Source organism: Ictalurus furcatus, chromosome 17 (assembly GCF_023375685.1).
Source record: "Ictalurus furcatus strain D&B chromosome 17, Billie_1.0, whole genome shotgun sequence".
Lineage (NCBI taxonomy): Eukaryota > Metazoa > Chordata > Actinopteri > Siluriformes > Ictaluridae > Ictalurus > Ictalurus furcatus.
In genome coordinates, this window is record NC_071271.1 from 5,651,735 (window position 1) to 5,679,686 (window position 27,952).

The 27,952-nt window shown below is 39.0% G+C and overlaps 2 protein-coding genes and 1 long non-coding RNA gene across 4 annotated transcripts in view; 2 read left to right on the top strand and 1 right to left on the bottom strand.

The window, feature by feature from the left end:
• Window positions 1–65: 65 nt before the first annotated feature.
• LOC128621838 (uncharacterized) lies at window positions 66–1,733 on the bottom strand. Its single transcript, XR_008388321.1, has 3 exons — window positions 1,092–1,733; window positions 769–868; window positions 66–153 (listed from the first exon to the last, which is right to left on the bottom strand). It is a non-coding gene; the product is annotated as an uncharacterized LOC128621838 (long non-coding RNA).
• A 180-nt stretch (window positions 1,734–1,913) lies between these two features.
• On the top strand, window positions 1,914–23,675 carry strn4 (striatin, calmodulin binding protein 4). 2 transcript variants are annotated; one of them, XM_053647831.1, is made up of 16 exons: window positions 1,914–2,302; window positions 7,504–7,607; window positions 8,660–8,733; window positions 8,997–9,075; window positions 9,212–9,397; window positions 9,698–9,869; window positions 10,019–10,175; window positions 12,249–12,361; window positions 13,308–13,477; window positions 14,562–14,609; window positions 14,770–14,891; window positions 16,821–16,988; window positions 17,417–17,557; window positions 17,848–17,946; window positions 18,558–18,644; window positions 20,428–23,675. In XM_053647831.1, the coding sequence occupies exons 1-16, from the start codon at window positions 2,036–2,038 to the stop codon at window positions 20,595–20,597; spliced, it is 2,157 nt and encodes a 718-aa protein (XP_053503806.1). In that variant the 5' UTR covers window positions 1,914–2,035; the 3' UTR covers window positions 20,598–23,675. The 2 variants fall into 2 exon arrangements, with proteins under 2 accessions (XP_053503806.1, XP_053503805.1); XM_053647830.1 differs by having other exon boundaries at window positions 1,915–2,302; window positions 13,302–13,477.
• Window positions 23,676–24,923: 1,248 nt separating this feature from the next.
• Window positions 24,924–27,952, top strand: part of prkd2 (protein kinase D2) — a 34,028-nt gene continuing 30,999 nt past the window's right edge. Inside the window, exon 1 of the mRNA XM_053647829.1 lies at window positions 24,924–26,163. Within this exon, the coding sequence (XP_053503804.1) occupies window positions 25,840–26,163 (324 nt within the window). The 5' untranslated portion in view covers window positions 24,924–25,839. The remainder of the gene's footprint in view (window positions 26,164–27,952) is intronic.

Here is a 27,952-nt window from a genome sequence, read left to right on the forward strand (position 1 = left end):
AGATACTGCGCCTGCAAAACTGGGCCCAGGAAAACTGTGCTTTAGTGAGCACAGTGAAGCATCTTCGGCTCTACTCAAGTCCTTCTGAAGAGGTGATTTGTGGTTTCTGATTCCCTTTAGCCTCAGCTCATCCTGAGATGTCTACTGCATTCACTGGAAAACATAGTGGAAGCCATATCATTACTTTTAAAGACATCATTATTGTAATGAATGAGTTAAATCACATAAAAATCCAAACATTTACAAGTACCGTACACCAAGATCTTTGTAAAAATAGTAACGTACTATAATCTAGTATTAATTGTCTAGTCAGTGCAACATTTAGGATGTATATACAACGAAGTATGCACTGCATAACATACAATGACTTACCAAAACGAAACAAAAATGCAAGGGAGAAAACTACTTTTATACCTAAAATGAGTAAGCAACAACAGTTTAAGTATTATAGAAATTCAACACACAACATACGGCCAAAAGTATGTGAACACCTGACCATTACACCCACAGGTGCTTATTAAATGTCACATTCCAGAGTGGGACCCCACTTCGCTGTTATAAAATCCTCCACTCTTCAGGGAAGGCTTTCCACGTTTTTTTCCATGGAACACGGCTGTGGGGATTTGTCTGCATTCAGCTACAAGAGCATTGGTGAGGTTGGACGGTGAGGTTGGGCAAGAAGGCCTGCTTTTCAGTCCTCATGTTCAAACACCATGTAATGTCATGGGTCCCCTTTAATAAACTACATACAAAAGAAACTTAACTTACCAGCTGCTAAAGACCAGCTTGACCCGCCTATGTTCTGGGAGCTGGTCAGATGGAGCTGTATTTTTCAGTATGTAATATAAATCCCTGCCACAGCTGCCACCTAAACAACAGTAAAGTGTGTAAGATTTTAGACGTTCAGTAGAAATAGTATTCTACTCTGTTGGCTGCACTCAAAATAAAATGAGTATAAATCAGTTAAACTGACTATGGGACATTTTAGGACAAATCTGATCAAGGAAACAATGGCGATATTTAGATATTACGGTATTAAGATATCGACTTTCAGTCACAACAAAGCATTAAATACATTTCTAGTCTCTAACCTGCGTGCTTTATTCCAGCATGCAGCTGTTATTATAAACCCGGTGTAATGTCTGTTTACATTCAGACAAGGGGAAAAACACGCACACTCCAAAATCCAATATAAAGACTGATACCCTTCTTTTCAGCCCCTATATTTAAGTTTGAAAGAATACAACACATGCACGGACTAATATATGGTCGGTTAAACACTAATGGTAAACTACCACTACGAATACGCTGGTAAACGTGACGGAGTATTACATGTCCCTGTCATTAAACTACTAAATTATTATATCCGTTTGTTGATCAGCAGCGGAATCTCAGCGGATATCACAATTTGGCAGGAAGCAGCTTGACTGCGTGCGTTGTCCTGGCTGAAGTCCGTTCTGAAGTGACCGGGTTTCTGCTCTTCTCCCACGGAAGGTTCCGTCCAAACTCGGAGTTCTGAAGAGTTTCCTCTGACATTTAAACAAGAACAAGTATATATAAATATAACAACGAACAAAGGGACAACGTAGTGTTCATTTAGTCTGATTTTGTAAGTTTGCAGAGATTATATTAGCAATAAAACCGATTTTAAAAATAATTTCATGTTTTAATATGACTTAATGTTACGTTTATTACTTTGGACTTTGGTATTAATTCGCCATTTCCCCCCATTCAGCATAAAAAACCAGCGTAAAAGTCTAAATCAAATGTGTTTGAAGAACCCTTTGAGGTAAACACCGCTGCTGTATTAGTGTTCGGGTTCGGTTTCACTACACGATCATGGACTACATTCTTCCCGCATACTTCCCGGAACGGACGCAGTAGAGGAACATGCCGAGGATCACTATTTCGCAAGGCCACTGGTTGAGAAAGAATGGAGACGGCTTTGGACGAGTGTTAGTGACTGGGTACATCTGCCCTTTGTTTTCCTTTGATATTTCTACCTATTTGCTTTGGGGACGGTGTGCACACTATAATGGACGCGGAGATATCCGGTGGGATTGGCGGCGGAGCGAATCAGAGCCATGTGGGCAGCGGTACCGGCCGAAATCCGAACGGGCCGAGCGTGTCTGTAGCACCGAGCGCAGCCGGGGCGATGCCTGCATCCTTCCATCCACGGGAACAGCAGGACGGGGAGGCAGTGGGCCTGTCCCTGCCCGGGATTTTACACTTTATCCAGTATGAATGGGGTCGATTTCAGGCAGAAAAATGTCGATGGGAAGCCGAGAGAGATGAACTTCGGGTAACTGGAGTTTTCATGTTCTCTTCTATTGGTGTCTGATGGTTTACGGGGTTTCTAGTGGGGACGTCTGACAGGGTTTATGTTTACATGTCTTACATTTGGTCAATCCGAATTGTTCTGATTACAAAACTGAATAAACTATTTATATAAAGGGTTATTATCCTGAATGGATGCCTTTTTGACCTAGTGGTGAAAACACTGTCCCGTCCCAGGCACCTATATACTCTACATTACATTACATTACATTACATTACATTACATTACATTATATTATTCCTCACATAAACACTGGAAGTCAACTAATATTACGGTCTTGAATATTAAGCACCACTCATTACTATTTTCATTCATTAATCTTAAGTAATCACTTTATTCTGTCAGTGTTGAGCGGATCCAGAGCCTATACTGGGAATACTGGAAGTGATGTGGGAATAAACCCTGGATGTCCCGGGATACCCGCTCATGAAAGATTTATTGCAATATCATAAATAAAAATTCATCATAATTATATGTACTTTAATATGTGCTTTTACGCACATCACTTTAAACCATCGCTGTCCTTTTTATGACTATATAATTTCAACAGTTTCCTTATAGTTTGAGGGTTGTTATGGTGTGAAAAGGTCAGTTTTCCGAATATCATGATCTCACAACGTGTATTGACCATTTAAAAACATGAAGGAAATATTTATTATAAAATCTTTGTAGAAAAGTCTCCTTGCATGTCCTTGTATGTGTACAGTAGTGTGCAAAAGTCTTAAGAGTCTGTAGAGCAAAGATGCCTTCGAAAATAAATTTTCTGTGTTAAAAAAATTACTCTGAACAGTAATAAACAAAGGCAATATTTGGTGTGATGACCCTTTGCTTAAAGGGGGAAAAAAAGTAGTCTCAGGTAGAATAAGTGCAGTTTTAAGTTTTACTGAGCATCTTGCAGAACCAGCCACTGTTCTTCTAAAAAAATATATATAAGAATAATAAATAACAAATCACAATAAAACAAAAAGGTAAAATCCCCTAATTGTTCTTCTTTATGTGGGATAAGATTTCCAGATGTTTGTAATGTTTCAGGAGGATGTTTAAGTACAGTATTTGACCTTTATGATATATGCTTGTTATGTATGTGGCTTAGCAATAGTAGGTCACATGACCATAACATGTGCGAAGAACTCAATAACTTATCTAAAACACCCAAAAGACTCGTTTCCCTGATGCAATCTTTTTAACTGTTGTCATAATCATAAACCATGTTTTTAAATAATATCAATTCCAAAAATCCTTTCCAAACGCACCATCAGCATGTTCTTCTACTGTATGAAGAGACGGTGGAATAACTGAAACTGACTACATATTACGATGTTCACCTAAATGACATTCTGTAATTCATTTCTTAATGGAATGACAAAAATAACAGGGTGTAGAAAGTATACTAAGAGAGTTTTCTTAAATTCAGCATGATTAAGTAATGATCGCAACAGAAAACTAAAAGGAAAGCAAGATTTTATAATCTCGCAGTAGCAGCAAAGCGCTTGATTTTAAAAGAAATAAACATCAACTGCGACGTCATTCTTCAGAATGATATGCATCCTAAGTAATAAAGCCTAATTAATGTGGGGCAGTGGAAGCTCAGTTGTTAAGACCTTCTGACTACCAGTCATGAGTTAAAATCTCAAAGGTCAAGTCCTTTAGCAAGGCCCTTAACCCTCAACTGCTCCGTCGTATAAATGAGATCAGTGTAAGTTGCTTTGGATAAGGGCATCTGCCAAAGTGCTGTAAATGTAATGTATTATTTTTCCCAGTCAGTTTTGTTCCCCTGCTTAAGATGCTTCACCATATAATGTACTTAAAATCAATCAAAGCACCAATTAACCACCGTAGTGTTTCATGCTTCCATTATAACCCTTCAATTTCCCTCTCCTATTGTAGGCATATATATATATATATATATAGAGAGAGAGAGAGAGAGAGAGAGATGTATATCTATATATATATGTGTGTGTGTGTATGTAATGTTTTACATTTAATATTTAAAAATAACTCTTTTACAGCATTTTGTGTGAATGAGAAGAGGGGGAAACAGAAAACACAACAAAATAGTGAATATTTATTACACCTGTCTTATTCTAAATCACATTTCCTAATCATATTCTGATTACAAATCCACTTCCCTGCTACAGTAGGTGTAGAGCAGTAATAATAACATTAACAATTACAATAACATACACAGTTGACTTTCATATCACAAATAATGTGACGCCCCTAGTAGCCTCATATATTGTATGATATAGTCGAATTGTGTCCGTCTTCCTCTGCGTTTGTTTTCAGGCAGAAATATCCAACAATCCTATCTCATGTACCTGTACCTGTACAGGCTGTTTCAAATGTTTTGATTGCGTGGTATGGTAGCGTAACTTATAAATGACTGAGAGATGAAACAACAAAAGAAGCTATGATGAGCAGCTGCGTTCATCTCTGCTGTTATAGCATCACCTTTATACATTAACCAAGCAGAGGACTACTCTACTGTTCAGTGCAGTCTCACAGTGATGAGCTATTTTCCAGCTAGGGCAATGGTGCAGTCGATTAGCTGGTCCTTCCATGTTGTCCAGGATGCATTGGACATGTTTGCTTTCACACTATAAATGTTGTGTGGTTATATGCGTCCCAAACACAATGCGTCAAACAGTAGGGGTTTGCACACAACTACCCCCCAGGGGATCTCAGTGTGGTGCGCTGTGAGATTAGTGTGACCGGGTAGAGGCAAAAACACATCAGAAAACTCTCTAACTTGTCGACTTCGGTCCTTTATGGTGGGGAGAGGTGGTCTCCACAAGGGACTGGGGTAGATTGAGCCGCACGTTTTAGATTCACCTCTGGTCCCAAATCCTCCCCCTTGTGAACCACCATCACCAAAGACACAGGGACCACCTCTCTCCATGGTTTTAGCAGATTGAGGTGGTGTATTTGCAATGCCCCACCTCTATCTGTTTGCTTTACTTCATAGTTTAAGTCACTGTGTGACTTCAAACGGCCTTTCTCACTTAGTGAGTAATTTAGAGCGTTACATGTGTAATAATATGAGCGCTTTACCTGCCTATTAAAACTCGTGTTGTCGAGCACAGCTGACATATAGCCGGGATTGCTGTTCTTGAGCCTAGAGCAGATTCTCCTGTGTTAATTGCCCAATGTGTGGAGCTTTGCTTTCAGGTCAAGATCGTATTGAGTTTCATTCTTGATCTGTGAAGGTTCCGCTTCAAAATTTTCCCACATTATATCTAAGACACTGTGTGGCCTTTGGCCTTACGGTAAATCAAGCGGGGAGAATCTCATGGTGGCTTGCAGGATCTCTCGTACTGGAAACAACAGGGGTCTGAGCTACTTATCGCACTTATGAGCATCATCAGGAACAAACTTATAAATTATTTTTTTTAAGGTTTGATGAAACTGTTTGATCAGACCATCCATTTGCATATGGTAGTTGCTGGTATAAAAACAATTTGGTCCCCAATAATTCATGCAGTTTGTGAAGTGTGTGTATGACACGAAGTGCCCTAATCAGTCAGAATCTGCGGTATCAACAATTGGGTCAACTTTTCCTTGGTTTGAGTGTCCTTCTTTGCTGTCCATCAATTATTTATACTTGGTTGAAGAAGCCTCAAGGTTTCGTCTGGAGACTGCTCCAAGGGGAAATCCCTGAGGGAAATCCCGACAAAGGGTTGGTGGATTGGTGGGTGGGAGCCCTCCCCATCCTCCCCACTCTCCCCACCCTCCATGTCTCCCTGATGCGCAGCTGATGTCATCGTCCCTAGCGCCCCAAGCCCCCAAGCAATTCATCCCAAGAATTAGTGGATGGGTGAGACGAGGATTAACCATCGACTTTATTCTATGCTTTTGTCCCTGAAATTGAGTAACAACTGGCACAAGTGGACATTCATGAACATCCCCAGGCACACACGTCACCTTCACCATCATGCATTTCCCAATGCCCTACATTGCTCCAGGCTTTGCTGGATTGAAGTCTGTTTACAACCGGAGTCCACCAATGCCCTATCTTGGGGCCTTGGTCCTGGAAGTGTTGGGCTGTCTCACAGTGACAGCACACCTGCCGAGCTGAGCTTCCCCTGACAATAGGGGTAGCAACTGGACCAGAGTCTCTGTTCTCCTCCGTGGCTGCTGTAGGACCAAGTTCAGAAGCACCTGTCAGTCCTTGGTCTGCACCTGGAAAAGAGCCTTGAAGTGCTCCTGTTGCTCATCCTGTGCAGCTCAAGGATGGCTTTATTTGGTCGTTATGTTTGATTCTGCCGAGGGTCTTGATAATGTCGCCAAGGGGCAAGGACTCCATAGCAGCTTCTTCCTAAGTTCCCTGGGTTCAGCACCAGTGTAGCACTCTCTTTGGTTCAGAGGGAAATAAGGACATGGAGGCAGGCTTCTGATAGCTCAAACTGGGCTCTTTATTCTTTTCTCCCCCCAGCATGCTTTCCAGTACTATTGTATCTCTCCAGTGACACACACACAGTTCACCTAAGCTCTTGCTGCTCGAGTTTCGAGCCACTCTGCTCACCTTTGCACTCCTCCTTTATCATATCATAACCGCTCACTGAAACACAAAACAATGTCCACTCCTTCCTTACAATGCATTCTCCCAACTCCACCCTCCATTCACAAACCAGCTTGCTTTTCATCAGCAAAAAAGGAGATCACCGACTGAGTGACTGGGTTAGTAAACACAGCGTGAACGCGCATGCAAAGATAACGGGAGCAAACAGAGACGGTAGATTCACGGTAGATCCCTGTGTTGATTTTAAGAAAACAGTTTGCAGCTTAAATTACTCCACACTTTAAAGAAGCAATCGTAAACACTGTCTCCTCTTGTCCAGATGTACAATCTTACGCGGAGTTGCACAGTTTGTAGTAAGCATGACGAATGTGACTTGAGCCTTTGAAGCTTGTTTTGTGTGCTCTGAATAAACGCTGATGCAACCCTTAGAAGACTTGCCTTTGTGTGTGACGTTTTTCAGTTTGAGCAATTGTGATTCCACTCATTGTTATTATTATTATTGTTATTGTTAAAATACTGTCATGGTAATCAAGAAAATGTGTTACTTTAATATCACACATTATTGTGTGGACTAGGTATGTGAGACCTAAGAATGTGTGAGTTTCTTTTCATATTCTTATTCTATTTCTTTTACACTGATTTCCAGGCACAGGTGGCATTTCTGCAGGGAGAGAGGAAAGGGCAGGAGAGCATGAAGCAAGATCTGGTGAGGCGGATCAAAATGCTAGAGTATGCCCTTAAACAAGAAAGGTGAGCTCAGGTTAACATCATTCATACGGTTGCATGAAAGGCTCACCTTCACAGAGGTGTTCATGGGCAGATTTGGGCGCAGAGCTCCAGAATTATTGTCCCTTCATAAAGATGGACAAATATGAATATATATTGTAATAAGGATTCACTGAACATTTGCAGAGCGGAAACATTTAAGCTTAAACAAATAGTTTTTTTTTTTTGTGGTCAGTGCCATGTCCAACCTATTACCTAGTTCTTCTCTATTACATGATGCCTACCAACTAACACATGCGTCCTCCATTGTGCAGCTCTTCCACTGCATCTTTATTAATCTGCTGGTCATGTGACACCGGGCAGTCAAGCACACGTGGAGGGTCGTTACTGCTATTGTGTGTGTGTGTGTGTATGACCTCAAAGGCACAAAGTCACGATTATCTAGTGTCGTAGTATTCATTAGGGAAGAGAGTAATGTAATCCTTTTTTGCATATCCATTACCTGATTTGCAGATCAACAAGCATAGAGGGGCTTTTACATGCAGGCAACAGTAGAGTTTCCAAAGACTGAGGGCTAGTACAAACCCTAGGCTTGCAGTTTGTTGCATTCATTGTAAATATGATTTATTTGCTAGCAGTTCTGCAATACGTATCTGAGAAAGTACAGGTTTGTGTTTACAAGAAGGATTTTTTTTCTATAGTAAAGGCAAGTATTTTTTTTATGCAGTTGGTTGAGCGTGTAATGTCTATTTACACGATTCTCAAAATGGTGTCCCAGCTCTGCTAGGGATATGGGAACCATAGCTCAGGGAGTCTCTAATATTTTTTTTTTTACATTGCAGTGGTGATAATCATTATTCGCCTCTACAGACTTCTTATGTTTATTAATAATCTCATTGTACAGATTTGTGTCATGTGCCTGATATGTGAATACTTGGATTAAATTGAATAAAATACATACTATGTGCTGTGGTTATTTTTGTAATAACAGTAGTATTTGTGGTGGTGATGATGATGATGATGGAGCATTGTGATTAGAACGAGGTTTCATTTCCATACTGATTTTGTATCCTTAGGGCCAAATATCAGAAATTGAAGACCGGCACTGATCAGAGTCCAGAGAAGAAGCCAGAGACTAAGAATGAACCAAGTAAAACGTCTCTCTTAAAACTATACACAAACTACACAAACTCTAATATATCCAGCTTCTACCAGTGATATAACTGTGAGATAGATATATATATATATATATATATATATATATATATATATATATATATATATAACTAATTTTTATATATTTTAATAGTATTTAAAATTTTAATAGTTGTGTTGCACTCTGTTATTGCTTATTATTTCTTACTCGTATGTTGGATTATAATAACCTGCGGGATTGACATTATCCTTGCGCAGTACCCAATGGTCAAGGAGAATTTGACAAGGAGACAACCAGTCAAACGGCATGGAAGGAGGGCCGTCAGTTGTTGCGCAAGTCAGTACTCTCTCTATCTCTCTCTCTCTCTGCCTCTCTCTCTCTCTCTCTCTCTCTCTCTCTACACAATAACAATAAGAGGCAATGCAAGTTTTTTTTTTTTTTGAGCAGCTAAGCATGTGAGTATAATATGCAGGTACCTGGAAGAGGTGGGTTATTCTGACACGATACTGAACATGCGCTCTAAACGAGTCAAGTCTCTGTTGGGTCGTTGTAGCCCGGAGGTAAATGGGCCTCTGCCACATGATCCTTCCCCAGAACCCAAGCCCCATGGTGGAGGAGATTCCCTGCTTGTACGCCAGATAGAGGAGCAGATCAAAAGGTGAGAGAAAGAGAACTATTATAACATCTGCATGGTGAGCAATATACATGTTTGTCTCCAAAGGCAAATTCCTAGATCCAAGATAAGCCTAGACTCTATTCTTTGAAGGACTTTTCTACAGAAAGTCCTATTTTAATCCAAAAATAGCTGTATGATACCAGCAGATAAAGTTTCGTTTACATTGATAGACACAGGATTTAAATTGGACTGAGCCTTTTCGCATTATTGGCATGGTTATGTCTATCGTCCAGTGCAGAAATAGCAATCGAGTACTACTTATCTTTGTTGTGTAAATTGCAGAAATGCTGGAAAAGAAGGTTCTACAGAGCACACTGGCAGGTCAGTACTGGATAAAATTCCTTTCCTGCGTAGCTGTGATGATGAAGATGACAGTGACGAAGATGATGATTTCCAGGGAATAGCCACAGATTGCATTGATGGACCACATAAAAACAAGAAATCCAGAGGCAAGGTTAGAAGTGATGTGAATACACACCATGATAATATATATAATATAATAGCACCATATTCTTACACTTTATAATGCACAAAGTACATTACAAGCACCCAATGAAAACTCCTTTTAGCCATAATTAGATATTTTGGTTTTTGTTTGTTCAGATTTTTGGAGAACCCATGACTACAGGTGTAGATCCTGAGGACGAAGAAGATGAGGATGATTCAGAAGACGCCCTCAGCGAATTTGATTTCCTGGGTTCGGGGGAAGAGGGCGAGGGGGCTGGGGAGGCATGCATTTCGGGAGATGGCCGAGAGCTAGGTATGGAAACTGTGATACAAAGCTCTTGTTGTAAACCTTTCAGTAATCAGATTCAGGATCCAGGAAACCAGCCAAGTACCATAAAGTAATCATACCTAACTTTCAATCAGGAATTTATCTCCCTCCCAGTAGTTTTCTGTGCCATTAAGCTCTGGCTTCCATCAGCATTAGCTGGTAAGGCACCTAACAAACAAATCAAACTGCCCATCCACAAATAGCCCCTCTAATGGTTATAAATCATCTAAATGTACTTTCTTCTCCAAGTATTATTCAATTCAATGACATTTTATTTCTATAGTGCTTTTAATAATGGACATTACAGAAATCAGAATATGGATTTAGATTTAGATCCCAATGAGTAAGCCAGAGGGGATGATTCCAAGGAAAGTCTCCTTGAAACGACATGAGGAAGAAACCTTGAGAGGAACCAGACTCAAAAGGAAACCCATCCGCTTCTAGGTGATGGCAGATTATGCTATTATGAGTCATTACTCTTCCACAACTGTACACTATAGAGTCAAGCAGTGGCAAGAGCAATCATTAGGCTATCTAAGTGAGACCATCCACAGCCATCTCACTGCAAACTTTAGCCTCGCCATGCAAGTCTCTCCTCAGTAACAGCAAGTCATTCTCAGGTGAAGGAGGCTCCAAGGAGAAGTAGAGCATCAGAATGGGCCAGGCAGATCCGTAGGGCAGAAAAGTCAGGGTCACCAGCATCTCATCAGGCAGCAGGAGTAACAGTGTGTGTGAGAGAGAGAGAGAGAGAGAGAGAGAGAGAGAGAGAGAAACTGCACACATTGTACCCGAGACTGAATCTTTCTTTTAAAGCAAAGGGTCGTCACACCAAATATTGCCTTCGTTTCATTTATTACTGTTTACTGCTCTTTATAATACTTGTTTTAATGCAGAAACATTTTATTTTCACTATTTTTGAAGACATCTTTGCTCATGGCATTTCTTTGCATGTGCATAAGACTTTTGCACAGTATTGTATATTATCGTATATTACCGATAGAGCAACCTGAGACATAAAGCTGCATAACACAGCATCCAAACAGTCCTGTTTACCAAAACTCTATGACCATGAACTTGACAGATCTGTGCCTTTATCTAAGAGAACAATATCTGCCCCCTGCTGTAGTGTTCATTATTCTAGGTACCAACAAAGAGCCAGCACTTTTTGATTGAAGCAGGCATGGCAGATCATAAAAAACCAAATATTACCAAACGTTATTGTGGCATGAGACTGTTTAGTGCTTTATATGTCATTGGTAGTATTTTATAATCTGAATTTTACTGGGAACCAGTTCAGTGTGGATAAGAAAGGCGTGATATGGTCAAATTTTCTGGTTCTCGTATGGACTGTGGCTGCTACATTCTTATTTGTTCACCTTCTGGAACATCCATACAGCAATACATTACAATAGTTCAACCTAGAGGTAACAAACGCATGGGCTAGTTTTTCTTATCTTAGAAATATTTCTGATTAAAAACGATGGAAAAAATGCTTTCTTGGTAATATTATCTTCAAATGTGAGACTGGAGTCAATAATCACACCAAGGACTTTTACTGTGTGATCTTTATACCAGGGTGCTAGTTTGTTTCTAATTTGTTTTCTTTTAAGTGGGGCTGTATTATCGAGTGCATTATCACTCAAGGTTTGGGATTTAAACCGTATTCAACTCTAAATCTGAGGTGAACACATCATAACAGTTATGTCTGAGTGGAAAGCGGGTTCAGCTGATATCTTGTTTTTTGTTAGCGTTTTACGAGTCACTTACTTGTGGAGAGGCAACGGAAGCAGAAATTCTCTGGAGCACGGGAGTGTTGGCGTTTCTGACCCATTCGGTTTATCCGATAGAAATATAAAGCTTAGCCGAGGGGATGTAATCCGATGACACTTACACATGGATGTCTTGCAACATTGCGGTCAACAGCACAAAATCTTAAACTGTTCTGACCTGCTTATTTTATACCATCACAAACAGCACAACATTCCAAAGTGTTCTTTGTTATTTCTGGGTTTTTTTTTTGTTGTTGTTGTTGTAATTTTCCTTTTGTTTACACTGCAGGATGCACTCTAGGCTTCTCATCTGATGTCTTCATACTGGATACAGTTGGAGGAGGGGATATAAATCTGGGCGAGTTGGCTGACCTTACTGTTGCTAATGACTTCACCATTGATGTGAGTGTCTATTTGTTTTTGTTTGTTGAAGTTGCACTTACCCATTTTTAAACACATTATATGCTGTATTCACCTTTCAATATTCATCGTCTAAAGTTTATTGTTTTGAAGTAAAATTGTATTATTTTGCATTAACATGAACTTTGTGTATTTGCATGCAATGAAAAACCTCTGTTAACATTATTTTATACATATATATCCTCACCAGTCACTTTATTAGGTACACCTGTATGGAAGTATAACAGTGCCAAATGTCCTCAAGGCAAAATGGCATGTTGAATTATATAAATTTAATAAAAACATATCGCAATAACAATACTTGAATTATTCTGGAACTGTATTTTAGGATGGTGAATATGTGTGCATTGAATTTTTAATGCTGGAATTTTCTTTTCAATCAAAATATACAAACCCAATGAATTGCAGAGGAAAGATTTTATTCAATTTATGTAATTCAACATGCCATTTTGCCTTGAGGACATTTGGCACTATTATACTTCCATACACCTGCATGTTTATACAGTTATCCAATCAGCCAATCAGGTGGCAACAGCACAATGCATATACAAATCCTGCAGATACAGGTCAAGAGCTTCAGTTAATGTTGAATCAAACATCAGAATTGGGACAAAGCGGCCAAATCTCTCCGACTTTAACTGGTACCAGACGGGTTGGTTTGAGTATTTCAGAAACTGGGATACTCCTGGGATTTTCACACACAACAGTCTCTAGAGCTTACATAATGGTGTTACACAAAGGTTAAGTTTTTAGGTTTTTTTTCCCCACACCTAAAACTTTTCTGTTTGGTTTTTCAACTGAAATTTGTTGGTTGCTAAATCCCATTAAAGATCTGACAGGACTTTTCATTTATTACATCGCAAAAACCTGTATTTTAACAGGGGTGTGTAGACTTTTTATATCCGCCGTATATCTGTTTTAGCAACAGGACAGTCAGGAGGAGTTTAAGAAGACATGGAATCCACGCTTTACGCTCCGGAGCCACTTTGATGCGATCCGAGCCCTGACCTTTCACCCTTCTCAGCCTGTGCTGTTGACAGCTTCTGAGGATGGAACACTAAAGCTCTGGAACCTGAACAAGACAATGCATTCGAAAAAGTGAGCTCTGACTTCTAACTTCTATTGTCTTTCAAAAAAATGAGTATATAAATAATGGTGTGTGGCAAAGGGGGCGTGGTCGAGCATCGAGTGTGGACGGAGCGAGGAGGCGGGTTTAACCAACAGGAAGAAAAATGATTCTCACCTGTGTGTTATTACCGGAAACCTACTTGCATAGAGCGTGAGCTTGAATTCGAACATGGCAAAAGCCGTGAAGTATTAAGACGGCATTTTGTTTATTTTTCCGTTGAGCTTATGAAAAGCGTGCTGAAAAGCGCTGGCGAATTAATAAAGTGACCCGACAGCAAATTGAGGATTCGCAGAGCCCATTTATCATCTGGCCAGTCCCACACAGCTTCTGCATGCTCGAAAAATCTCCGGATCATCGTTGGAAGCCATCGTCATGGGAGCGAACACAGCAGAAGATTACGGAGGGCTGCAGCATCTTCTGGAGCACCCTGTGGTCCTCAGCCTGCTCCTGAGCGAGGGCTTCAAAGCACAGCTGTTGCTTATTTAGCAGGTAGACTAGGGTTTGGTGTTGGGTTTGGGGAAGGCTTCCATGGTGGCATCCGAGTCCTCCTCTCGGGTTTCAACATCACTGTAGAACCTGATGTGTGTGCATCGAGGACGACTCGGGAGACAGGTGGGGGGTTTTTGGTCAGAGTTTTGAGACTCACTTTGTTTGTTTGCCAGCACTTTTCATAAACTCAACAGAAAACTAAACAAAATGCCGTCTTGATACTTCACAGCTTTGGCTTCCGTCGAGTTTACATTCAAGTTCAAGCACGCACTGTGAGCGTGTGTGCGTGTGTGTGTGTTGTGAGCAAACTCTGCCAGCTCACACAGAGGCCTGCTATTATAGCGTTGCATAAATGGCTTGAAATTCAATACACAAGGGAATCCACCAGTAAAGTCCTTATTTAATCCGTGTGATTATTCCACTGATGAAAGAGTAGATTCAGTTAGTTTTGTGCACAAAGAAACAAATAAAAAACATAATATAAAGCAGATATGGCACACTTTAGAAAAACCTGGTGCGGTTGTTAATATGTACTGATCTTTTATCTTTCCTTATTATTGTCAGGAGTGCAGCACTGGACGTTGAACCTATTTACACTTTCCGAGGTCACAGGTGAGTTTTAGATTCAGGTGTAGGTATCAGGTCAAGGTTTTATTAGTGTTACAATAAGACAGATTGAAATACAATAAATATGAGGTCCTTAGATTTAGAGTAAGTAAGGTGCGTGTGCGTGTGTGCGTGTGTGCGTGTGTGTGTGTGTGTGTGTGTGTAGTGGAGCAGTCCTCTCTCTAGCCATGGGCGAGGAAGAAAAGTACTGCTACAGTGGAGGTGTGGATGGAAGCATACGTTGTTGGAAATGTCCAGACCTTAATGTGGATCCTTATGACAACTATGGCAAGTCTACATCATGCTTACTAACATGTAGATCCTTTTACATTGATGCTTTAAGCAGTGTAGGGTTCGCTCAGCAGGGCTGAAATTTAAGCTCTCAACATCCCAAGCAATAAAAGCTGAGACACTGCTTTTTAAAATTATTATTAATTATTTTTTAAGCGTTATTGTTTAATTGTTATTTCAATTACAGGCACTCGTACCCTACAGAGACTTTCATTTCAGGACATTATACACCCAAATGTTCCTCTGACCTCTGATCAGTCTCAGGACAAGTCTGTATACATGTAGATACTACAATTTTATACTGCTGACGTACAATAAGCAGCTAGCTGAATATTTAGAAGCCTCATATATATATGTGTGTGTGTGTATGTATATATATATATATATATATATATATATATATATATATATATATATATATATATATATATATATATAAATATATATATATATATATATATATAAAAATAATCACACACACACACTATTATAGCGTTATCATGACATTTCTGCACTGTTGTGGGTTTAAGCATTGGGTGTGTTGGGGAGTGATGATGTAAAAAAAATATGCATAAGACATAATATACACTATGGCCAAAAGTATGTGGACATCTGACCATCATGACCAGATGATCTTGTTGAACATCTCTTTCGAATTCTAATTCATCCCAAAGGTGTTTGCTGGGGTTGAGGTCAGTGCACTGTGCAGGTCAGTCATGTTCTTCCACACCAACACCAAGTGTAGCTTTCGCATTCGGAGTCGGTTGCTGTTAACCGTCAATATGAAGTCCAAAGTGCTGTCACTCCCAGTGAAGCAAGCCATCATTATGCTGAGAAATCAAAACCATTTGGCCAAATGAACTGTTTGGTACATTCTTAAAAAGATAGAATACACTGGTGAGCTCAGGAACACCAAAAACCCTGAAGACTATTGTAGGGCTAAAATATTAAGGGTTTATTACTTAGCCCACTGCGCTCCTATGACCAAAGATGGAAATCGGTGCAGTCGAGGGTTGATTTAAAGATGTATATATCTGACTCCATTTAATTAATTATCTGACTCCAAAAGATAATCTTCTAGTTGGTGCTAGAAGTATAATATCTCTGTTCTGATTATAAAGCAGTTTCATGCTAAACTTTCATTAAAATCACATTCCTACGTCAGAGGTTTTTATATAGCCTATAATAAACGTTTATGTTTGTTAGCTCAGAGGCTTACGTCGACGTGCAAGCTTACTTGTCAGAGGTTGCAAGTATTAGCCTTTTATATTAGCTTGTCAGAGGTCGAGTTGTCTAATGTACTACGACTTTAGCTTAGGAAACTATTTGTAATAACCACATAAATACGGTCATGCACTTTTAATGCAACGTACTTTCTTACGGAAGAACCACTGAATATTTAAAGACAGAAATAACAAGTTAATTTACAAATGAAGGTATACATAAAACAGAGACAGATGTGACTTACAAGAATGTTGATCTGAGTCGTGGACATAGGATGCATGATGGTAAAGCATTAATGGCAAAAAGGCAGTCTCTGATGTTATGAGCCCCTTCCTTGAAGTTACAAGCCCACTCCTTGGGTTATACCAAGTATATCCTCTTATACCCCTCAGCCTCTTTGAAATATAAGTGACCAAAATACCAAATGGGAATAATAATAATTTGTCATTGACCAAGTATTTAAATACCTGAGTGTATGTGTACAAGACATTCCAAATGCTTCAACAATTGTTAAATAAATACTTAATTTTTTATATTTTGAAATTTATCAGTGACCCATTAGTGCATAGATTAATCATGTAAAGGATGCCTTTAATTAGTGTTTGTCTAACCAAAGAAATTCCATCGATTGGATAAGATTTTGAACTTTGTTTTTGTGTCTGTTTTTTTTCTTTCCCCCTCCTTACCTGTGTATATATACAGACCAAGGTGTTGAGAGTGCTGTGTTATTAGGACATGAGGATTCAGTGTGGGATCTGGCATATTCATCCAACCTAAAGCGCCTGGCCTCCTGCTCAGCAGATGGGACTGTGCGTATCTGGGATACTCAGAGCTCCACACCCTGTATAGCTGTTTTCAACAAAGAGAAAGGTGGGTGTGTAATCCCTGCTCCCTAGCTCCCTAGCTATATAACATATACATTATGTGATAGAATAGAAGATGATAATGAATGTGAAATTGTTCAAATGACTTACTATGTCTTACTGTTTCATGCCTAGCCACTCCTATTCTAGGTAGTCTGCAAGTATTCCATGAGTAAACTTTTTATTTTCTTTTAATATGAAAATCAATATATAATATATTTCTATCATTAACATGTATAAATAATAAATATTTTTCCAACATCCCACAAACGGTAGCTAGCTTCAAATCTTTATCTAGAAATATACATGTATGCATGTATACATAAATTAATTCTCGTGCTAGGAACAAATGCTGTACATGTCATATACGAATTCTAGTTTCAGGGTAAACATTGTGCTTTTTTGTTTTTGTTGTTGTTGTTTTCTCTTCCACAGAGCACGGAACTCCTACTTCCATTGCCTTTGGGAATGTAGACCTGTCCCAGGCTGTTGTGTCCTTTGATGCTGGTGAGACAGTCCTCTACGACCTCAACACAGAGCAAAGCATCATGGTCCTAGAGCCCCAGACAAAGGATGGTGAGCAACATGAATTAAATATATTGGCTAACTCTGTCTAACCCTGGGAAAGAGACAGATTTTTAATAAAAGGAACATTCATTTGGGACTAGAGATAGTCTCATAAGATGGCTGATGAACAATCGATCAGCTAACAGTTGGTGCAGTGTGTTTTGTTCTGAAGATAATCACAGTATATTTTTAAAATATCATCTCATTCCACATCCTGAATAGACAACATGTTATAGGATTATAGAGCTGCACATTAGCCGTACGTAATCTATGTGTTTTATTTCTATTCTACTCTGCAGGCAATCAGCTGATTAACTGTGTGGTCAGCCATCCATCCCAACCAATCTCAGTCACTGCCCACGAGAACCGTACCATCCGCTTCATGGACAACAAGACAGGTGTGTTTATGTCCGTGGGTATGTAAATGAGTATCGTGGTCGGTATTGCATTTTTGTGCGGCAGCTACCGTTAATAACACGAACACTATTAAACAGTTTCCAGTTGTGTTTGGGTATGGACTAGAGAAGCCATTTAATTAACTGTGTAAGTGTAGAATGAGCTGCACACCTTTTTATCCAAAACAGCAAGATGGGTTTTTAAATAATCCTTATTAACCCTCCAATTATGTTGGGGGAAAAAAGTTACATCCATTATGTTATGGGTCAAAATGACTTCCACAGTTTAAATACATACAAAAACGGCAAAGAAAACAGCTCAAAAGGGTAAACCGTTATTTATTTATTTTTTTATAGAAATATTTGCATATAATCCTAAATTCATGATCGTAAATGAGAAAGAGAGTACTTCAGATCTTTCAAATGTGGAAATAGGTCAAATCGATCCGTAACATAACCGAAAGGTAAAATGTCTACACCACATCAGAGAACCACAAGAGGAATCAAATCTATTCAACTGTAGAAATTCTTTCTTTTCCTCCTCCTTCCAATTCTTTCCTCCTATCTTCTGTCATCCCCCCCCCCACCCCCACCCCCTTCCTTTTTACCTACAGGGAAAGTGATTCACTCGATGGTGGCTCATCTAGATGCAGTCACCTGCCTTACCACTGACCCTAAAGGCAGTTACCTCATCTCTGGCAGTGAGTATAAAAAATTTATATACTTCCTTCTGTAAGTCTGGATCTTTAAAACATATAGCATAATGCGTTATAATGTTTAATGACCCCATGCTGATTACACGTTATACTGCTAGCATCACCGACAACTTGACATAGCAATTTAAATTAAAACATAAAATGCAAAATAGAAACTGTTTTTAAAAAACTACATATAATCACACAAAACCTCAATAACGAACCTCTTCTAAATGAGTCTTGACGTATTTTCTTCACTTGGTAATTAGAGCCCAAGCACTAAGGGTGTGAAGGATCTTATTGCTTTTGGCATAACGAGTATTATTATTATTAGTAGTAGTATTGCCATGGTGAGAAGAACAATTAAATTTCACGTCATGTAGGCAGGGAATGTGTTTGCATATTTCCAAAGTACATCATGAACTGTGCCATAAACTAGATGGCTCTAGGGTAGAGTCAAATTGGCATGTATAAAGTCATAGCTCCTGTAACAGGCCACAGAAAGTGAGGCCAATAAACAAATTTTTTAGTACTTCTCTTAGAGGTGGATCAGTGACGTTGCACCTGTAAGTCACACTGATGTCTGTATATTCAGGACATTAAATTGGGAAGGAACTGTTAAAATCTGGAACCATGTTGAGGAGGTCAATTAAAATGTCATCTGTGATATTGCCTTGCAATGTTTGAGTCCTCAAACAGCGTTGGCATACCACACAAACAGGAAGTGAGTCATATTTCCAGTGTACATTGTGTGATGTGCCCAAAATTTACATGTACTATGTTCAGTGATGAGGCATAATCACATGCGCATGCAAATAGTGATTCATTTTCCTAGCATCACCAAATGGAAAGAGGAAGTGGGTCTTATAGACTAAACTTTTAATTTGTAAATCCTCCTCCTAGAGGGTTGATCAGATTCATACATAATTTAGGCAGCATGATAAGAACATATGCAACAAGACGTGAAGCATAATTCTACTGTAAATTGTGTGATGTGGCCCAAAATTCACATGTACTGTATGGCCAACAATGAGGCATAAGCAAAGGAACAAGCCAATAGTATTTCAGAGTCATAGTGACTCCCACTGGCAACAGGAAGTATGGCTTATGAAACACTCTCGTAATGCCACATTTGGTCAGAATGATGCGACTTAATGTTAAAAGGAATTTTTGCTTAAACGGTGTTGGCTTGGCAATGTGTCATGCCACAAATACAGGAAATGTGGCGTAATTCCACTGTACGTTGTGTGACGTGGTTGAAAGTTCACACGTATGCTAAATTATGGAGAATAATCAAATACACGTCAAAACCAATTCAATCCAGTGAGGCCTATAAACCTTTTATTTTATTTTATTTTCAATAGTCCTCATTGATGTTTCATCAAAGCATTTCCGTGTATGTTCAATAAAGGTCCATAGTTACATACACATGAAATTAGTGCTTCATTGTCATAATGCCACCACCTGCCTAGAGGAAGTGGGCTTATAAACCTATAAAGTCTTTTCAACCAGTCTTGTAGATCAGATTCAGATCACATTTGGTCTCCTTTAAAAAGAATAATAAAATGAGTGCAAACTGACAATATTAAAAATGCAAAGTTTTTATGTTATTGATTTTCTGTATTAAATAGCAAAGCCGTGGCAACACAATTAATTAACAGTGACACAATAGGAAGTCTTTCTTCGATGTTACACAACGCATCATGCAAAAGTTTCTCTTACCTTTTGTATCAGCATCAAAAATACTCTGTCATCTCTAACAAAAATACTCTCCCTGTCTTTACCTCAGGTCATGATTGCTCAGTTCGCTTGTGGATGCTGGATAATCACACATGTGTACAGGAGATCACAGCCCATAGGAAAAAGCATGACGAGGCCATCCACGATGTGGCTTTCCACCCTTCACAGCCCCTCATTGCCAGTGCAGGAGCTGATTCCCTCGCCAAGATCTTCATTTGACCTTCTTGTCATCACGACTAATTCTCAACCATCATTGGTTAGTGTAAATAGGGTTTTCCCAAACCTAAACATTTAACACTGAGATTGATCAACAGGCCCAGGCAAGCGTAGAAAGCAGTACACTAATCGCACACTCTAAACGTTCTTCCTGTCTCCGTAGCAACAGTAATGCACCGATATGAAAATCGCAGGCTGATACAGGTAGCTCGATCGCTCTGATTCACTCATTTCTGTCCATAATCTTACACCGTATGCGCACACACACACACAAACACACACACACACACCCACCCATAAAGGTTAAACATTTACTTATTGTGTGAAATGTCCTCACATGTCTGCAAATGAAAGATATTATTGCGAAGGGAACATTTTTTATCCTGAGTTTAGGTAAACTGATTACAGTATTAAATTCTGATTGATTACAGTTCTTAAATTCAGTATTCTTAAAAAAAGAAAGTGACTGTTGTCTGAGCTTGTAATTTTATACTTCTACAAACAAAGCATACAATTCCACAGTTCACCTCAAATAAACCATAAAAGGTGAAAATTGTGCAAACCAGCCATTTCTAAACAATTAGGCAGGGGAAAGAACTCGTTTCTAATCCACACTTCGATTTGGTGCATATTTTACGTGTATACCGCCACCTAGTGTATGGATATGTGCCATACGTTAGTCACTTTTCACCTGAACGACACGTGTTGTGAGTGCATACAGCTATCTGATTTATCGGAGACCCTTCGCACACTACTGATTTATACGCCATGACTGACACCTGTTAAAATCTTAAAATAGATCAAAAACGATCTATTAAACACTAAGGCTATCATGATTTCGGTAAGGTTCGGATCTAGTTTGGGTCGTTTATATGACTGAGTGGGATATCGTATAACCTTTGTTGGTTGTTAGAACACTATTGCGTCTCTGAGTTTTCCCTTCCTCGCCTTCACTCGTACATCTACACTAACATTACCTGCACACAAAGAAAACCCAATGGCCTGAGTAATAGACACGGGACTCTATATCCATAATGCCAATGCTTCCATTTGTTTTTGAAAATCTATACAGAATGGAGATGGTAGGTCTCATTCGTTTCCAGTCTGTTTAGTGTATTGAAATCATACCATCATGAGAACACTGACTGATCAACTGACTGTTGTACATACATTATACCCAAACCATCATGTTTGTGTGTGCGCATGTGCGTTTATTTGAATTCACCACCATATGCATTCATATCGATCGTGGTCAAATTTTCATTAATAATTTGTGTGCTAAAGACTTTTACTGTTATATCTGTAATGATAGAAGGTTGGCTGGGCAGCTACAAGAAATCATTTTCATATGCACAATGATGGATTATGGTGTGTGTGGTGTATGTGCTGTTCACAGCCCACTGTCTCACAAATTTTGGTGCTAAATTCTTCAGTATCAGGGAAGCGTTGGACGTATTATTTCTCCCTTGCTTACATCTGGTACAGGCCTGCTATTGCTTTGCTGTTTCAGAAGAAACAACCTAGTGAACTTCAAATTTTCACTGGTGTGCTTTCTGTTTCTGCACCGGGGTACGAGTGAGTGACTGAAGGAATGAAAGAAAGTAAAGAACGTGAATACTTTGCTAGTAGGATTTCCCCCTGCTATTGCTTTAAAACTACCATGATCTGAGAATACTGCTTTTCTGTCGTGGTTAAAATATTATACAGACTTTTAAACACTATCAATAGACATAGAGTCATTTATCTGCCGGATAAGAGCTTTGGTTTTCTGTAGCAGCATTTTGTGTGCCCTGTCACTTGGGGAACACCGAGTGAGACGTCTGGCTAACTTAAGATGCGCATTTGCTTCCTATTAGTCCAGAAAAGTTGAGAAATCGTGGAGAAAAGCTCTCCAAGAGCCATGGAAAAGAAAAGAACAGAGGGTTGTGAGGAACGCGAAGTACAACACATGTAGTTAGCTCGTCTTCATAGACAACGGCATGATGGAGCAAACCAGGTGATGGAAGGGACTGAAAATTCAATATCATCCATATTAGTTGTTTTGTTTAGTTATCTCCTTTAACTGTCCTTTAAGAGAAATTCCTGGAGGCACGGTTGGTAAGCTGTGCACAGATGAAAGACCGAATGCAGTAACTCTCTCTCATTTACACCAACTGTAACAGAGATGTATTGCATTTATTCAGATTTCTGTCCATCCTAGAGTTCAGACGTACTCCCGTCCAAGCTTTGTGCAGGTTCGTCTCCATTGGGACGGTTACAGTGAAGTATGACGATAATCCCTTTAGCGACTATAGTGCAAGCTAATTGTCCAGTCATTGCTTAATTAAGCACACAACTTTAGATTAATTCATTTTACATATTAATTCTTAAGGGCTAACTTAAGAATTCACACTAATTAATGGATATCTTTAGGCCACATTGCATTCGTAACTGAGATTGTTTTATCATGACATTTTATCCTATAGATTATAGACTGTGTGTCTGCATATAAAGTTTTCCTAAACCCCCTCTTTCTGCAGGTTTGAAGCGGTTGATTTTATTATAATTGAGTAGGTTTATTAGGATATATTAATCAGAATATATATATTTTAAAAGCAGCTGCCATTGCACAAACCTCTGCTTTTGCAAACTTTTATAAGTTCCTTTTCTTCACCTGAATGACCATCTTTAATATAATTGATAAGAGTGTCATAAGAGAACACATCGTTTTTACTAGGCTTAAAAACTGGAGTTATTTAAAGGCAGGTCAGTCCAATGCCAAGATCAAAGGACACTCTGTCTAATGTATATTGTTTATGGCAATTTATCACTGTGTGATATTTTGTACATCATATTAAGCTGCATTCAAACATTATCCTTTAACACCACAGGATCAAAGCCTGCATTTTATTTATTTTTTTTTTGTTATACATATTTTCAAACTGCATTATAGCTTCTATCAAATTAAACTATTATATGTTTCCTGTCGTTCCAATTTTGTTTTTGTTTGCAGTTCTTTTTTTTGTTGTTATTTGAAAAGTAAAAAAAATAAAGAAAGAAAGAAAATAAAGTTGGTTTTGTACATAGAGTGCAATACAGCAATATTGTATTTGTGTGTGTTCTTGAATTTCTCTTGAGCATGTGAACAAGAAATATATATATATATATATATACACACAGTAAATATGACTATGCAGTAGACTACATGGACACATTAGATCAATGCTAATCCATCTGTGTGTGAAATATCTACAAACCTGGAGAGTTTTAGAGCCAGGATACTGGAAATCCTATTAAAGCTGAACAAAATGTTGTTGTTTTTTTTTTCCCCCCTTACCCAGTAACGTTGCGTATTTCTTTTAATTGTAAAACAGTTATCAGTTCTGTCCAGTGCATGCTTTATGTTAAACAGCAGTGACATAAATAAATAAATACATTCAAATGTCACTTGCAGTAAATTCATTGATCAGTTCAAACTATTTGTTTTAAAGAGAAATTTACAGTGGATAGAAAAGTCTACACGCTCCTGTAACGTGATCTCGCAACCACCAAAATTCAAGTGAAAAACAAATAGAAATATTTTAAAGGGAAAAGAAAACGTACAATAACCGGGTTGTGTAAGTATGCACACCCTTTTATAATGGACCGTGTGAATATGCTCAGAATGAATGAATCACATTCCCAGCACAGTGTGAAAACAGCAACCGATTCAATTTAAGTAACAAACGTATAGAAGCGTTTTAGGAAAATAACCTGGTGTTAATGAATACTTTGGTAAATCACCTTTTGCTTCTAATACAGCGCTCAGTATTTTGGGGAAAGATTTGACCAATTTCGCCTTCATGGTGTTTCATGGTACATCTAATGTTTTGGAAATTCTTTTGTACCCCTCTCCTGATCGTAACGGTTTTTAAACCAATTAAAGGAACCGTATTTTCATTAATTACATACCATCTAACAAAGGAAATAAAAAGGTTCTTTCTGTTTAAAGCTATTCCATTACGTCAGCAATTGCTAAGGACATTTTACCATCGAGTCTCCAGTACTGCACAGTAGATAACTTCAGTTTGATACTTAAAACTTTTAATCATGCTAATACTCAAGTTCCTTTTTACACACTTAGCACTGCATGGCTTTATAGCATATAGCTATAGAAGTGAAATGATTTTATAATCCTGTTTAATAAGCCCTAAACAGTATTTCTCAAAATAACTTGCACTTTATTCGTGCATTCACGTTGCATATTGTGTATCGTTTCTGAGCTGATTCCTATCCTATGACAGCAACAACAATGTGGAGTTCTCTTCTCTCTGTCACATTGACTTAACTGTCCACATTCTGAATACAGAAGAATGCTAACATGTGGTTACACAGGCACCAGGATACGGAGAGGGAGGTACAAACACTAGCAATGAAACTGTTCTGGATAGAGAATAAATTGTTTTTCGTGTCCCAAGATAAATACAGAAGGGCAGGCCTTTTCCAGGGTGGGGGAGTTAAAAAAAAACAAAAAAAAAACAAAAAAAACAAATGAGTTTCAAGAGAAGGAGGGGCAGATGAGGCTGTAAGGAAAAAGAAAGAACCCTTTATAACTCCTACTCCAGCCAATTGGCTGAGGGCAGTGTCTGTCAGTTCACTTCCTCTTCAGGCAAGCATAGAAAGTTTGAGGTGGAGACAAGAGAGGGAGTGTCTACAAATCCACAAGACTGTACTGTTTAGCTCAACTCGACAAGAAACCGAAACGGCTCAACTTGCAAAGCAAGCTTAACCAGGCGTTCTCTCTTGCCTTCAGTATTTCCTGTATTAGGAAGCCATCTTGTTTGGACAAGGTTATGCGACGTTTCTTTTTCCCCCCCCCCATTTAATCTTTGTTGTACTTTTTTTCCTCCCCCCCCCCCCCCCAATGGGAGTTTCCTGCTGAAGTTTGGACTTTCTACTTCTCGGAGCAACTTGAGAAGAGCAGGACAGGAAGAGGTAGGGGGAGCCTTAGGGAGAGAAGGAGGAGGCAGGCTCTCTGTGTAGAAGCTAAGTTTAGTTGTCTATCTTCCTGATCTCCCTACTTTATGAAATGAAAAGCATTTGGTGACGAACGCAGAAGACGCTACAGGACAGCCTTTTTATGTATACATATATTTTGTTCCTGTCGTGTATGGAGAGCTACACAAACAGTTTGAGCGAGTGAACGGTGTTGGCCTGTCTGTGTACTTCTTGCTCCTTCACGCCCCTTGGTCTTGCTCCACTATTTGACTGGCTTTAACATTTCAGGATGGCCAATAGCAGCCCTGTAATGTCCTCAGCACCCCTATCTCAGGTATTCTTCCCTACAGGCGGTTCTTCTCCCCCTGGGTCAGTGGTGACGCAGCATGCCACACCAGTTTCACTGCCTGCTGTCTCTACACCAGGTTTCCCTGCTGTGGAGACAGGGCTTTCCCAAGGGCCCAGTGGCACCAATATGTCTGTCATACCTCCCCCAACAGCCGGAGTGTCTTTCATTATCCAGATAGGACTGACACGAGAGTCGGTGCTTCTGCCCCAAACAGCGGATCTTACATATGTCAAACAGATCGCCTGCTCCATCGTGGACCAAAAGGTGAGTTCCAAATATATGGTTGCAAGTATATTCTTATTCATCACCCAAACTTTTTACATGCTTTTTAAAGATTGTCACCTAGTTGTCAAGTGTCTGCCTTGAAAGAGAGCCTCTTCCGCCCCCCCCATTTATGTTATTTAGAGATGTTCATATTACAGTGAATGGGTTTGAATATATAAAATAATGCTTCAACATAGATGAAAAATTGTTTCACCTGGATGCAAGCTTTAAATGAATTTGCCTTGTGGCTGTTCTCACATTTTCACACTTTTTTTTTTTAAGAATAGTTGTTTTGATTCTTCTATGTTTTGATTCTGAACATTCAGACCATTCATCTTCAGTGTCCCCTGTAGCAGCAAAGACATTTTAAATGAAGCAAGTTGCTTGTTTTCTTTAACCGAACAAAAACCGATTGTAATCCTGCGTCTAATTAGATTTGTTCGATTTGTTTTTGTTTTGTCTGCACTCCAGCGCACTAGCAGAAACAAAGGGCCTTCTGACTCGATTCAAAGAGCTCCCTGTGTTCCACTGATATTTTTCCATTGGGCTGCCAGCATATGTAGCACACACTTCTCTTTGTATTATTATTTAGATGTACGTTTGTGCCTCTTTTGTTTTAATTACTAGCATTTGCTATAATAAAATACATAGAAAGGTATATGTTTAATTCAAAACTAATTAGTATCCCATCTTTAAAATTCTTTACAATTTTTTCAATTTGTAGATTTAAAAAAAATAAATAACCATGTTCACAAATTACCTTTTTTAATAATTAATTTTTTATTTTATTTTTTTAGTAATACCAGGTATGGTGTAACCTCGGCAGTCATGTCTCTTCTAAAACACTATTAAAAGTCTTGGGACAAGTTATATGTCACTGAGCTAAGTTAAGGGTAGATCTTTCTTTGATTTGATTATATAGGCTTGAATAAATGAAAACTTCATTTGTTATTTTTGGCGTCTGTACAGGAAAAAGCTGAGGAAATCAGTGGAGAAACGTAATGACTTTGAAAAGAGGCTTATTATTGGGGCACAAAGGGTAGGAGCCTCATTCTCAAAGCCTTTTCAACTGGCTAGTGTTTCAGTTGAGGTTTAAAGGAGAAATCAGCATTTAGATCTATGAGAGCCACTTTCTATAGATAGGGATGGAAATTGTAGTCAAAAGCACACATTATGCATAATGCTTGTGCGTTAGTGCGATATGTGAGGAACAGTTGACTGTTAGGGTCGTGGTGTATAGGAGTTCAGTGCTGCATTGTCACTGGTCTACAAATATGTGTAGAATATGTAATATAGTCTGCTGAATCAGTCTACACTATATTGGTGGGGGGGGGGGGGTGTTGTAGCATGGCATGGTTGCGGGTCCATTTAAACTCTTAAAGGGAAGGGTCACTGCAAATCACTACGGTTATTCTAACTGATCACGTTTAACCTGAAGGGACTGTTTCTTTCCAGGATGATTAAGCCCATATCCACAGGGGATGAGGGCCTCACTAAAGAGTTTGACGAGTATGAAAATTGTTAGTCATGTGCTCTATACTACATGTACAAAACATACAAGAGGCTGATGTGACTCAAACAGCTATATTATTAGCTGTACGTGGTATGGAACTGAAATAAGGGAAAGCCTATCCTAGCGAGGATAGCAACACTGAGTCTATTCCTGTAATGCCTAACACAATTGGAAAACACTTTCCAGTCTCAGACTACAGCTTGAAAATTTCAAGCTCTTTGTTCTTTTTTTTTTTTCATTATTTGCTCCATATTTTTAGGTTTAACTGTGTGGACT

Bases quoted from the DNA above. Each gene is read 5' to 3' on its own strand.
- strn4 (XM_053647830.1), top strand. From the start codon at position 2,036: ATGGACGCGGAGATATCCGGTGGGATTGGCGGCGGAGCGAATCAGAGC. The intron at 9,076-9,211 runs GTCAGTACTCTC...TATAATATGCAG, and splicing joins GGCCGTCAGTTGTTGCGCAA to GTACCTGGAAGAGGTGGGTT. The intron at 12,362-13,301 runs GTGAGTGTCTAT...TATCTGTTTTAG, and splicing joins CTAATGACTTCACCATTGAT to CAACAGGACAGTCAGGAGGA.